The 13412-nt window shown below is 50.2% G+C and overlaps 1 protein-coding gene across 1 annotated transcript in view; it reads right to left on the bottom strand.

Annotated features, from left to right (window-relative positions):
• Positions 1-13412, bottom strand: part of AKNA (AT-hook transcription factor) — a 60151-nt gene that overhangs the window by 24677 nt on the left and 22062 nt on the right. Inside the window, exons 3-4 of the mRNA XM_038745579.1 lie at positions 8794-9866; positions 8328-8402 (exon numbers count right to left, since the gene is read on the bottom strand). Coding sequence (XP_038601507.1) covers positions 8328-8402; positions 8794-9866 — 1148 coding nt within the window. The remainder of the gene's footprint in view (positions 1-8327; positions 8403-8793; positions 9867-13412) is intronic.

Raw genomic sequence — 13412 nt, 5'->3', positions numbered from 1 at the left:
CATTTTTCTGAGAGCTCTCATTCACCTTGATAGAAGACAATGCAGTGTTGGAAGAGGTGGTCAAGGCACATGGACTATAATGTGAGATTTCCTTAAGTTTCATCAAAAACTTGGCCCCCTTGCTAGAGTACTAAATACATGCATATTCAACCACCCTATTGCCTATTGCCTATTTAGCCATTTCATCCTGCATCATCACATTATGTACCTTTTTATTATCCTTGCTCTTATTCCTGTTCTATCTATTTTTAAATGATGTCTATCTTTCCCATGTTACACTGAAAGCCCTTCCGGGGTTGGGGCGACCATGTCATTTTCTTCTGGAGTACTCTCCCAAGTGCTCGGTATAGCACTACATAGGGGTAGATGCTCCTTAAATACCATGGATTGAAAGCATTCCCACCCTGGATGGATGCTGGGTTTCTGCCGTGGTCAATCAATCAATCAATCAATCGTATTTACTGAGCACTTACTGTGTGCAGAACACTGTACTAAGTGCTTGGGAAGTACAAGTTGGCAACATATAAAGACAGTCCCTACCCAACAGTGGGCTCACAGTCTAGAAGGGAGAGAGAGAGAACAAAACAAAAATTATTAACAAAATAAAATAAATAGAATATTATTCCCAGGTGGGTTCCTTCTGGGGACCTGGACCAATCCCCAATGGATCAAAGTCACTTTGAAGTCCAATCTCACCTTCCAATCAATTGTTTTTATTGAGTGCTTACTGTGTGCCACATGTATTGTGGCCTAGTGGAAAGAGCTTTGGACTGGGAATGAGGACACCAGAGTTCCTGTCCTTACTCTGCCTTTTGCCTGATGTGGGACCTTGGGCTGTTGCTCTGTGCCTCAGTTTCCTCTTCTGGAAAAAGTGGATTAACTACCAGTTCTCCCTCCCACTTAGCCTATGAGTTTTGTATGGGTAGGGACTGTGTGTGATCCAATTGAAACTATCCCATCATTTACACAGAGCTTAACAAATACCATGATTATTATTATCATTATAACCCCTAAGAAGTAGCAGTAGCAGCAGCAATAGTATTTATTAAGGGGTTATTGTGTGCAGAACACTGTACTAATCACTAGGGCAGAATTCACAGGAGGGAATTAGACAGTGGCCCATGTCTCTTGTGGGATTCACAATCTAAAATGAATCCCCTTCTTGTCAGGCTAGATCCACCCTCCTGTGAGATCCCAAGGGCACTAAACCCTATCCCTGCTGAGCCCACATCCCTCATTCCCTCCACAGATGTTATGCTCTCACATCCCTTTTTCATGCCACAGATCCCCCAGCAGCTCTGAGGTTGCCAGTCCACTAATTCAGCCAGCTGGGCAACCTCACGACAGTGACTCTGGCTAGACCAGCCCCCTCAATGTGCCCGGGAGGAAGTGCTAACCAACACACTGAAAACCTGAGGACCCTGGCAGGAGGGTCCCTCCCCGATGCTCTCCCCACCCCAACACCCTCTCCCCCCTCTCACCGCCTCAAAGGATGAGGCCAGTCACTGCTGCTGACCCCGTAGTGGATCTCTGTGATGAATCTCTGTGATGGATCACATCATCTCCATTATCTAGGTGGGAAAACCAAGACTCAGGAGAGTTAAGATTCCTGAGATCACAAAATGAGGGACCAGGAATAGACACAAACCCAAGACTCTCAGCTCCCAGCACACGGCTTTTGCCCTTGGAGGTCTGGTTTCTTAGTTACAGACTCTCCAGCCAGTCATGTTGTCCCTTCCAATACCTCATCCTTTATACTGTAAGCTCATTGTGGGCAGGGAATATGTCTTTTATGTTGTTACAATGTACTCTTCCAAGTGCTTAGTACACTGCTCTGCACACAGTAGACACTCAATAAATATGATTGACCGACTGACCAAGAAGCGACAACACCAAATTCCACCACTCCTTGACCCAACCAATGAAAAAATCACAAACCCAACTCTTCTAGGGCTAAGCTCCCAGGAAGTTTGGGATCCTGTCCTGGTCCCCAGCCTGCTAATGGAGGGCAGCAGCTGCAGCTGTTCAAAAGGTGGATGCGCAGGGAGACTGAAAGGGTAAACGTGGCTCCTAAGCAGAATCCAACAGAGGAGGAGTGGGGCTTCCAGCTTAGAGTAAACCAAGTGGAATGAGAATGGGGGTTCTGTCAAGGGAGTCTGTGTTACAGGGAATAACCACTGAACACCCCTCCCTGGAACCTTGTAGCAGTCCACTTGATTGTGGAGTGGGGGAGCAGGTGAGAGGCACAGAAAACCACGAAACCCCCGGGCCCAATCCCATCAAGATTCCTGGGTGAAAGCTGAGGGAGCGAGGGAGCGGGGGCTCTGGGCCACCTGCCTGGCAGAGCCCGTTTCCTGTTTAAGCTGCATTTCACGTCCTGCTCAAATCTCATCCACAGGGAAACAATCCTTGGCCGGCCCCTTGGCTCTGGCTCCCCGTCCCCTCTGTCCCGCCCTCCCATCCCCCACCAACCCCTTGCCTTTCAGAGCTTGGCCCTCTTCTCATTGAGAACAAAGCCGGATTTTAATAATCCGGCCATCTGTTCTCTCCTGCTCCCCCTGTGGAAACCCCGGCATCTCTGCCAGTCTCTGCGGAGCCACCTCTGAGATTTCCTGCTATTTGTGGAGACCCAAATCCCAGGGCAGGTAGGGGGGCACGGGATGTAGGGGGTGGGCTGCTGAAGGTGGGGATGGAGAGGTAATGGAAAGGATCACCTCTAGCCCACTAGGGTAGAAGAGGAAAGGGGGAGTGGGCTCTGAGGGCCACAGGTCCATCTTCCCAAAACTGCAGGAAAAAGCTCAGGGTGGTCCGACATTCATCTCCCTCCTCCCACCTCCTCCCCGCGCAAGGCAGAGCAGCCGTGCCCCAGGGGACAGGGACAAGCTCCTCATCACTTATACCACCTGGCCCATAACCAGGCCCAAGCCACAACCTCTATCTCAGATATCAGCATGACACTCTTTCTCATTCAACGCACATAGTCAATCCATCACTAAATTCTGTAAGTTCGACCTTCCCAACATCGTTAAAATCTGCCCTTTCCATCCAAACAGCTAACATGCTAATCTATTCACTTATCCTATCCCAACTTGATTACTGTATCAGCCTCCTTGCTGACCTCCCTGATTCCTGTCTCTCCACACTTCAGTCCATACTTCACTCTGCTGCTCAGATCGTTTTTCTACAAAAAATGTTTCCCCACTCCTCAAGAAACTCAGTAGTTGCCCATCCACCTCCACATCGAACAAATATTCCTCACCATTGGCTTTAAAGCACTCAAACACCTTGGCCTCTCCTACCTTACTTCTTTACTCTCCTACTACAACCCAGCCCACATACTTCACTCCTAGTGCTAACCTTCTCACTCTACCTTGATCTCATCTAGCCCGCTGCTGACCTCTTTGTCCATGTCCTGCCTCTGCCTTGGAACACCCTCCCTCCTCATATTTAACAATTACTCTCCCTGCTTCAAAGCCTTATTGAAGGCACATCTCCTCCAAGAGGCCCTCCCCGACAAAGCCCTCCTTTCTTCTTCTCCCATTTCCTTCTATGTCAACCTGATTTGCTCCCTTTATTCATCCTCCATCCCAGCCTCACAGCACTTATGTACATATCTGTAATTATTTAATTATATTAATGTCTGTCTCCCCTTCTAGACTGTAAGCTCCTGGTGGGAAGGGAATGTGCATTTTTATTGTTATATTGTACTCTCTCAAGCACTTAGTACAGTGCTCTGCACACAATAAGCACTCATTAAATACGACTGAGTGCCTGACTGTGTCAGGGAGAAATCAGGGAGGGCTTTAAGGGGAGAACAAGTTGGGCAGGGTTTGACAGAAGGGGCAGCCAGGCCAGCAGAGAAGAGCTGAGAAAAGACCCCGCCTGGGGTCCCTGTACCTCACTCAGCAGCTCACTTATCTTGTCAGAGTCTGGGCTGGAGGGTGGTATTGAAGGGGGCTGGTACTCGGAGCTATGGGGAAACAATGACTAGACCTGAGGCTGCAAGTATCAGTCCTCAATAATAATAATGATGACATTTTGTTAAGTGCTTACTACGTGTTTGCTCTAAGTACTGGGGTAGATACAAGCTAAACAGGTGGGACACAGTCCCTGTGCCACATGGGGCTAGGGAAAAGCCCTTGGAGGGGGCAGAGAGGTGAGTACACCTTAGCCTCCACAGGGGGGTGAGGGGGAGATACACCCTGCCCCCCACCCCCGCCAGCTAAAAATGAGTCAGAGTCAGATATTCACAGTAGGAAGTGGTCTGGATTGGCCCACTGGCCTGAGGGGAGGCAGCTGAGGAGCAAGAGCAAGAAACTGGGAGGTGATGCAATAGACCTCAGCTTCCTGCTGTCTCACCCCTCTTCTCCCCACTCTCTCGACCAAGGACTTCCCAGAAAGAGGAAGGACCCCCAAAGGGCCTTAGAATCAATCCAAGGGAGCAAAACCTCTGGAACCTTAAGGGCTCTCTTCAGGCCTATATGTGGGATGTCTCTGTCTCTCCCAATTACCCCCTCTCACACCCTAACCCCACACATACACACACCCAGGGCTGGGACCGTGTTGGTTCTCTCTGTTGAAACACCCCTGCTGCAGCACGTTGCACAGAGTTCTGAAATGGGGGCCTCACAGCAGGGCTCTTGGCTGCCAAAGAGTAGGGGCCAGAAGGGGCATGACCAGCCAGACTTGTGGTCCAGGGTACAGGGCCCAGGGCCCAACCCTGTCCAAATGCCCCAGGAGACAGCAGGACAGCAGTCCTTGAGGGCCAGCCTGAGGCAGTCACCCTGCAGGGAGTGGTCTCCTAGCCCTGCTGAGACATAGAGCGAGGAGGAGATGCAGATGGCCTGGAGGGACTCCTATGATTTCAATAAAAATGCACTTAGTCCAGCTGTCTGGAGAACAGGACATCTCTACCTGGATGTCACGCCAACATCTCAAACTAAACATGTACAAAACTAAACTTCTTACCTTCCTACCTAAATCTTGTCCTTGCTCTGTCTTTCCCATCATTGTAGACAATATCACTATCCTCCCTATCTCATAAGCAATTAACCTTGATGTTTTCTTCAACTCATCTCTCATTCCACCCACATATTCAATGTCACCAAATCCTGTTGGTTCTGCCTTTACAACATCTCTAAAATATGCCCTTTCCTCTCCAACCAAACTGCTACCATGTTGATCCAAGCACTTATCCTATCCTGCCTTGACTACTGCATCTGTCTCCTTGCTCACCTCCTGACCTCCTGTCTCTCCCTGCTCTAATCTGAACTTCACTCTGCTGCATGGATAATTTTTCAACAAAAATGTTCAGTGCATGTCTCCCCACTCAAGAACCTCCAATTGCTGTCCATCCACCTCTGTAACAAACAGAAATTCCTTACCATCGGCTTTAAAGCACTCAATCAGCTCGTACATCACTGATTTCCTCCTTCAGCCCAGCCCGCACACTCAGCTCTCTTCTAGCGCCAGCTTACTCATTGTGCCCCAGTTTCATCTATCTTACCGCCAACCCCTTTCCCACATCCTCCCCTAGCCTGAAACTCCCTCCCCGTCCCTAAATGCCAGACCACCACTCTCTCCACCTTCAAAATATTATTAAGGTCACATCTCCTCCAAGAGGCCTTTCCCAATTGAGCCCTCTTTTTCCCAGCTCACCCTCCCTTCTGTATCATTTATGCATTTGGATCTGTGACCTTTGGACATTTGATATTCACCCAATCCCCAGCCCCACCGCATTTATGTATATGATTTTAAATTATATTATAAATTATTTACTTTTATTAATGTTTGTTTCCCTGTCTGGACTGTAAGTTCGTTATGGGCAGGGAATGTGTCCACTAATTCCACTGCATTGTACTCTCCCAAGTGCTTAATACAGTGCTCTGCACATAGTAACTGCTGAATAAATATCATAAATGGAGAAGCAGCATGGTCTAGTTAGCAGTATGGCCTAGTGGAAAGAGTACGGGCCTGGGAGTCAGAGGACCTGGATTCTAATCCTGGCTCTGCCGATGCTTGTGTGACCGTAGGCAAGTCAACTTTTCCATGCCTCATTTCTCCTATTCTTCTTCCTAGTCTGTGAGCCCCATGCTGGACAGGGAATGTGTCCAACCTAATTCCCTTGCATCTACCCCGTTGCTTTGAACAGTATTTGACACATAGAGAAGCAGTGTGGCTCTGCGGAAAGAACCCGGGCTTGGGAGTCAGAGGTTGAGGGTTCTGATCCCGGCTCTGCCACTGATCAGCTTTGTGACCTTGGGCAAGTCACTTGACTTCTCTGGGCCTCAGTTCCCTCATCTGTAAAATGGGGATGAAGACTGTGAGCCCCACGTGGGACAACCTCATTACCTTGTATCTACCCCAGCACTTAGAACAGTGTTTGGCACAAAGTAAGCACTTAAGAAGTGCATCATTATTTATTATTATTATGTAACAAATACCAATAAAATATTGATTGTTGATTAAAATGGGTCTTCACTGCATTGGTCTGGCTGAGCTAAGGGCTCAGATGAAGACTCTGAAGGTAGCTCCCCCAGAAATAGGATTGTGGAACTTTGAGGGTTGGATGTTCCCAGGAGGTCATGGAGTCCATTGCCCTGCCCTGCACAGGACACCTGTATATCACCCCAGGAAATGATCTCCTTAAACCTTGCTATAAGGCTCCATCACAAACTCTTGGAAATGTATCCTAGTGCCTTGCATCACAAATATTCATTTCTAACTTCAAACCCTTCTGCTGCAACTGAAACACCTTTCCTCTTGCCCTCAGTGGAAACAGAATGGCTCCCTGCTTTTTCCTCAAAAAAGATCCTCCTGAATGCTTAAGTTTGGTTACTCAGCTCCCTTGGGGTTTTCTTTCAAAACTAAGTTGGGTCTCAGCTGTTCCTCAATGACCTCTCAGGCCCAACATCTTTCGTGTTGCTCTCCCTGGGAGTTTCTCCACATTCTCTGGTCCCCTGCTTCGTCATGGGGTCTAGAATTAATAATAGTAATAACATTACTATTATTGGTGCTATTTCTTAAGCATTTACTATGTGCCAGGAACCGTAGTAAGTGCTGGGATAGATATAAGCAAATCAGGCTGGACATAGTCCCTGTCCCATCTTGAGTTCATAGTCTTAACCCAATGGACATATGAGGTAACTGAGGCACAGAAAAGTGAAGTGACTTGCCCAAGGTTGCACAGCAGACAAGTGGCAGAGATGGAATTAGAACCCAGGTCCTGACTCCCATGTCCGAGCTCTGTCCAGTACTAGAGGCAGAAACAGCATTCACTGAGCACCCCCTGGGTGCATAGCACTGAACTAAGCACCTGGGAAGTACAAAACAAGCAAGGGATACATCCCTGCATGCAAGGAACTTACACTCTAATGGAGCAACCTGATTCATTCATTCATTCAATCGTATTTATTGAGCGCTTACTGTGTGCAGAGCACCGTACTAAGCACTTGGGAAGTAAAATTTGGCAACATATAGAGGCGGTCCCTACCCAACAACGGGCTCACAGTCTAGAAGGGGGAGACAGACAACAAAACCTGATCAATGCTGCATATGCAGGCAGGCTATATCATACCTCCTCAAGTACCATCTCTGCCACATCAGTTACATTCTACAGCAACTACATTGCTGACATGTAGCCACTTTGGATCTGCTCAGCCACCAGATCTTTTTAGAAACACAATCTCCCAAAAAAACAGTCCTTTCCAATGTTAAGCGTGTTCTTTGTCTTTCCTACCCAGTGAATCTGCTCCTGCTGAACTTTGGCTTGTTTGTATCTTTCCACTTTAGCTCATTATCCTGTATCTACCCCAACCCAGCTTCCCTGAATCTCCAGCCTCCTTGTCTAGTTGGAAGTCGGAGGCAAGCGAGAAGTCTGTGCTGTGCTCCAACAACAAGTCAGCAGTAAGGTGGCTATTCCCCACTTGGCCAAGGGACTTCTCTCCACCGCCTGTCTCCTTAGCTATTCCTTCCTGCTGACCCTGTGTCAATGACCCCGTCCTGGAAACACCCTGGACCAGGTAGATTGTTCTCAAGGGCCCTGAAGGCTAAATGCTACTTCTGGAGGTCTTGATCAAGACGTTGTGAGGATACAGCATCTATCACTTGTCTGGTTCACTCCCTGCACCTCAGGATGGGGAAAGGGGGAGAGAGGGAGGGAGGGAGGGAGGGAAAGAAGGAGGAGAAGGAGTCAGGAGACTGGGCTGGGGTGGGCCAGCTCTGCTCTATGGCTCTGGGAGACCTGGCTACCAGTGGCCAGCTTTGAGACCAGCCCCTTCCGCAGCTCCAGCCCAAACCCAGACCCCCAGCTATCCAGAAATACTTACCTTGGCTCCCAGCCGCAGCCGGTCAATGGTGTTCTCTGCCTCAGCGTACTTGGTGAGCAGCCGGTGGTAGTCTTCCTGGGGGAAGGAGCAGCAGGGCTGACCGGATGGCTCTCATGCAGCCTCAGTGAGCCTGGAAGGTCAGTTAGCCCAGCAAAAACCTCCCCCACCATCCAAAACAACACACCCCATCCGGCCTGTCTCCCACAGCCAGTCCTCGCTCCAGGGTGGATTGTGAGGAAGCTGGGTGGGAGGTAGAGAGAGGAGGCTTTGGGGGTGGTGGTAGCTGGGCAGGGCCATGGGGAGGGAGGGTATGTGAGCTGCCCAGCTCAGAAGGGGCTGTGGTAGCCACAGGGCTGGAGGTTTCATCTTTGGCTCCAACCAGCAGGTCTTCCCCCGCCAGATGCCCCGGCCCCATTCAGACACACCTCTGTTACCCGTGCACCCAAGGCACCACATTGGGAAGTACCTGGAGCTGCTGGACCAGCTGGGTAGCCTGCTCGGGCGTCCGAAACTCATCCGGCACCTGCGTCACCACTCTGGAGGAGCTGGATGGGGCCTCCTCGCTGCTCAGCAGCACCTCCCGCACAATCTCCGCTGGAGACTTGAAGACCAGCGGGCTCATAGCCCGGCTGGCCCTGGTGTCCAGAGGCCTCCCTCGGGGTGGGTGGTAGTCCTTGGGGAACCTCACACGTGGCTCCACCTTGGAGAAATCTGGGAGCGGGTAATGGAGCCTCCCTTGACCATATAAGCGGGAGGGCTGGGGACTGTTCTGACCAACCGTACCAGACCGGGCTGCCCTCCTAGGATTAGTGGCCCCTGGGGGACTCAGGGATCGAGATGGGCGGGAGGCCAGGACAGGCCGCCTCGGGGAAGAAGCCTTCTTCGCCTTGCCCACTCGGCATGTGGGTCGATCGCCACCTGGCCCTCGAGTGCCCTCAACCCAAGGCTGCCTGCAGTTTGGAGTTAGCTGGGCCTTGGGGCCTTGGAACATTCTGGTGGTGGTTGCCTGGGTGACTGATCCATCCCAGGATGCAGGGAGGTCCTCTGTACTACCTGGCCTGCTCTTGGGGGACCTTGGGGTATCCTGCAGGTCCTCTAGAGGTGGAGGGCTCGCAGAACTGGGGTGCCGGCTTAGCTCAGGAGAGCCCACTGATGGAAACCATGGGGAGCCTCTCATGAGCTGCCCAGAGACCTTGGCAAGCTGACCCCCTACAGCCAAGTCTGGGCTCTCGGCATGGTGACTGAGGCATCCTAATGCATAGGCCCGGGGTAGTCCGCGGGAGTGCTGGCTGGAGGGCTCATTGGGGCTGGAACTGAAGTCAGACTGGTTGGAGAAGGGCGACCCATCCAGTCTCTGGTTGCATTCTGGTGGGAAGGGGCCCTCATAGGTGAGGACTGGGAACTCCAGGCCATCCTCGCTGTCTGGGTTCCACTCATCCTGTTCGGTCATGCCCATCTCCTGTTCTCTTTGCAGATCACAGCAGGGTGGGGAAATGGACCCTTCTTGTGTTTCTACTTCCTTTAGTTCATCTTCATTACCTGGGAAATGAGAGAGACCCCGTCACTTAGTATGTACCAAGGAGTAGCCCCTTGCCCATCTCTCAGGCAGAAGACTTGCTCATTGGAATAGCTCTAGTGCTTAGAGCAGGAGCAGGCAGTCTGGATCCCAGCTGACCATCTGGCCTGTCAAACCCAACCTTGATCAGTCCAGAGAATGCTGGGGTATTCCTGAGGGGGAAGCAGGGGCTACAGGGAAATCATCAATCAATCAGTGGTATTTATCGAACACTTACCATGTGCAGAATAAGTTTTTGGGAAAGTACAATATAATTGAGTTGGTAGAGTTGGTCCCTGCCTAGGCCCACATCAAATGGAGGCTTTATAATTTCCTCTTGAGCCTGGGGCCTTGGGCAGGAAGCATCCAGAGAAGAATGAGCCCTTTGAAGTCAGCAGGAGAGTGATGTTAACCCTACAGGGTTCTCGCCTGTCCGCCATCGACCCCCGGCCCACGTCATCCCCCGGGCCTGGAATGCCCTCCCTCTGCCCATCCGCCAAGCTAGCTCTCTTCCTCCCTTCAAGGCCCTGCTGAGAGCTCACCTCCTCCAGGAGGCCTTCCCAGACTGAGCCCCTTCTTTCCTCTCCCCCTCGTCCCCCTCTCCATCCCCCCGTCTTACCTCCTTCCCTTCCCCACAGCACCTGTATATATGTATATATGGTTGTACATATTTGTTACTCTGTTTATTTATTTATTTATTTATTTATTTTACTTGTACATTTCTATCCTATTTATTTTATTTTGTTGGTATGTTTGGCTCTGTTCTCTGCCTCCCCCTTTTAGACTGTGAGCCCACTGTTGGGCAGGGACTGTCTCTATGTGTTGCCAATTTGTACTTCCCAAGCGCTTAGTACAGTGCTCTGCACATAGTAAGCGCTCAATAAATACGATTGATTGATTGATTGATTGATACAGGGTCCCTGATGTAGCCTACTTGGGCAGGCAGAGTGGGTAAATGTTTCTCCACAAGAGCCCAAGGGTCTGGAACACTCTGGTTCATTAGTTAAACTCTGCACCTTCTGCCCCTCAGTCCCTCTTCTCCTGGTATGCTGCAGGATGTTCCCTTTCCATGTGCACATGACACCTGCCTGTCATCTCTCCCTTCTGGCTCTACTAGATTGCAAACTCCTTGTGGACATGGATCGTATCTACTGACTCTACTGTACTTTCCTAAGTGCTTAGTACAGTGTCCTGAACTAAGTGCTCAATATATACCACTGATTCATTTCCCCCTACTCCTTCTCCCTTCTGCATCACTCTTGTCCTTATATTTATACCTTTTACGCACCCCACCCTCAACCCCATAATACTTAGGCACATATCTATAATTTATCTTAATGTCTGTCTGCCCCTCCAGCCTGAAAGTTCCTTGTGGACATGGAACGTGTCTATCAACTCTGTTATATTCTAATTTCCCAAGCGCTTAGTACAGTATTCTGCCCACAGTAAGCACTCAGTACATATCATTGATTGATAAATTGTAAGCTTCTTGTGGGCAGGGATTGAGTCACCCAACTCTATGGTACTGCATTTTCCCAAGCCCTTGGAACAGGGCTCAGCACCTGCACTTAGGAAGCACTCAATAAGTACCACTGATGGATCGTGATCTCAGGCCCAAGGGCTGCCACTCACAGCCTGAGGGAGATGGGCAGAGAAAGATTGGCAGATCATGTCAAGTAGACATGATCCCTGCACCTCCGCCCTCAAGGAACTGACACTCTAGTCGGGGAGACTGACTCTCAAATAAATTATAGATAGGAGGAAGCAGTAGTGCATAAAGTTAGGGCAGAAGGGCCATGGAAGTTAGTGGGGGAGGGGGAAGTACCCAAGTGCTTAGGTGATACTGAGGGGCTGAAGTGGTGGTGTTTGATTAATTGTAAGCTTCTTGTGGGCAGGGATTGTGTCACCCAACTCCCTCCCTCTGCATAGAGTTACAGGGATCTTCTTGTCCCTCTAGGTTTCCCCAAGGAGGCAATGCTGACTTTGGAGGAAGTGGGCTTCGTCCCCAGGGGAGCCGGAGGGGGAGAGGATTCCGCCAGTCAGTGAGCCCTCCTTAGCCACAGCTGTTGAGTGTGATGCTTTCTCTCCGCTCTGGGGGCTGTGGTTTGAGGACTCACACCTCAGAGGCAGAGGTGCATCAGGTGCCAAAAGGCCTCATGGTTCTGGGAAATGGCCTCACTGGTCTTTCCGGCCTCGGGAGGTTGAGGGGAGAATTCTAGGCTTTTGCCGTTTTGACACTTAGGGCCTGGCTGGCCCTCTTTGTCTGCTACTCCTATTCAATGGAAGCATGTTCACAGGTGGTGCCAGACCACTGGCTAGGTTCTCTACTGTTTCCCTGAGCCTCCAGAACCTTGATTACTGCTTCAGGGAACTTGTGGCAGTTTTCTCAGGCTGGCAGAGAGATGGGGAAGGTTTCCCCATGAGAGCCCAAGGGTCTGGTTGGGTACAGTTTCCCTGGGCCTCTAAAGCCTTGATTCCAGCCCCCAGACTCTCTTTGTGTCTGTAGCCCCTCCTCTCTAGCCCCATTCCTGGGTCTTGAAGCTCTCCACTTTCAGGCAGCTGCATCTGGCTGGTGACTCAGGACTCTGGCACTTGTCCAGGGCCCTTGTTAAGGATGATGCAACCCTGATTACAGACATTGTCTCCAGTGTGGCACTGTGCTCCCTCCCCACCCCCCATCTCCCCCATTCAATGTGATGCTGTTTGTGCAGAACTGGGGGAGGAATAAGAAGGTAGTGGGAGTAAGTCTCCCATCACAGTAGACATCATCATCCTCCTTGTCCCACAGGCTAGTAATTTTGCCATTATCCTGGACTCCTCCCTTCCTTTCAACCCCTCTATTCAGGCTGTCATCAGATCCTATCAGTTCTACCTCTATGACATTTCCAAGATTCACCCCTTCCTCTCCATTCAAACGGCCACCAGATTGGTCCCCGGCATCTGACATAGCTTGACTACTGCATCAGTCTTCTCACTGAACATGGATGGTTCAGTGGGTATAATTGTCACCTGCCCCACAGGTGACCTGCATTAGATTCCCAGTTAATGCAGATATGTTATCCGCAAATAGACTGTAAGCTCGCTGTGGGCAGGGAATGTGTCTGCTTATTGCTGTATTGTACTTTCCCAAATGCTTAGTACAGTCCTCTGCACACAGTAAGCACTCAATAAATATGATGGAATGAAATATGATTGAATGAATGAACTGATTTCCCCACCTCCTGTCTCTCCCCTCCCCAGCCCCTTCTTCACTGCTGCAAGCAAACTGTTCTAAAACAACATTCTTCTCATGTCTTCTCTGTCTCAAAAACTCCAATGGTTGCCCTTTCTTCCCTTCCCAATGCAAAAACTCCAAACTCTCATCTTTAAGGCACTTAATCAGCTCTTACCTTACTACTTATCCACTGCTCACCCTCTCCACTCCATTTCACACACGTTGTCCCTCACAAGCCAGCCTGCTAATTGTACCCTGTTCTCATCTCCTCCTCTGCCAACTTCTTGCTCACACCTTCCTTTCTGCCTAGAACTTC

This window comes from Tachyglossus aculeatus, chromosome 4, assembly GCF_015852505.1.
Source record: "Tachyglossus aculeatus isolate mTacAcu1 chromosome 4, mTacAcu1.pri, whole genome shotgun sequence".
Classification (NCBI taxonomy): Eukaryota; Metazoa; Chordata; class Mammalia; order Monotremata; family Tachyglossidae; genus Tachyglossus; species Tachyglossus aculeatus.
The sequence above is the reverse complement of the archived record's forward strand: the minus strand, read 5'-3'. Positions and strand labels throughout refer to the sequence as shown.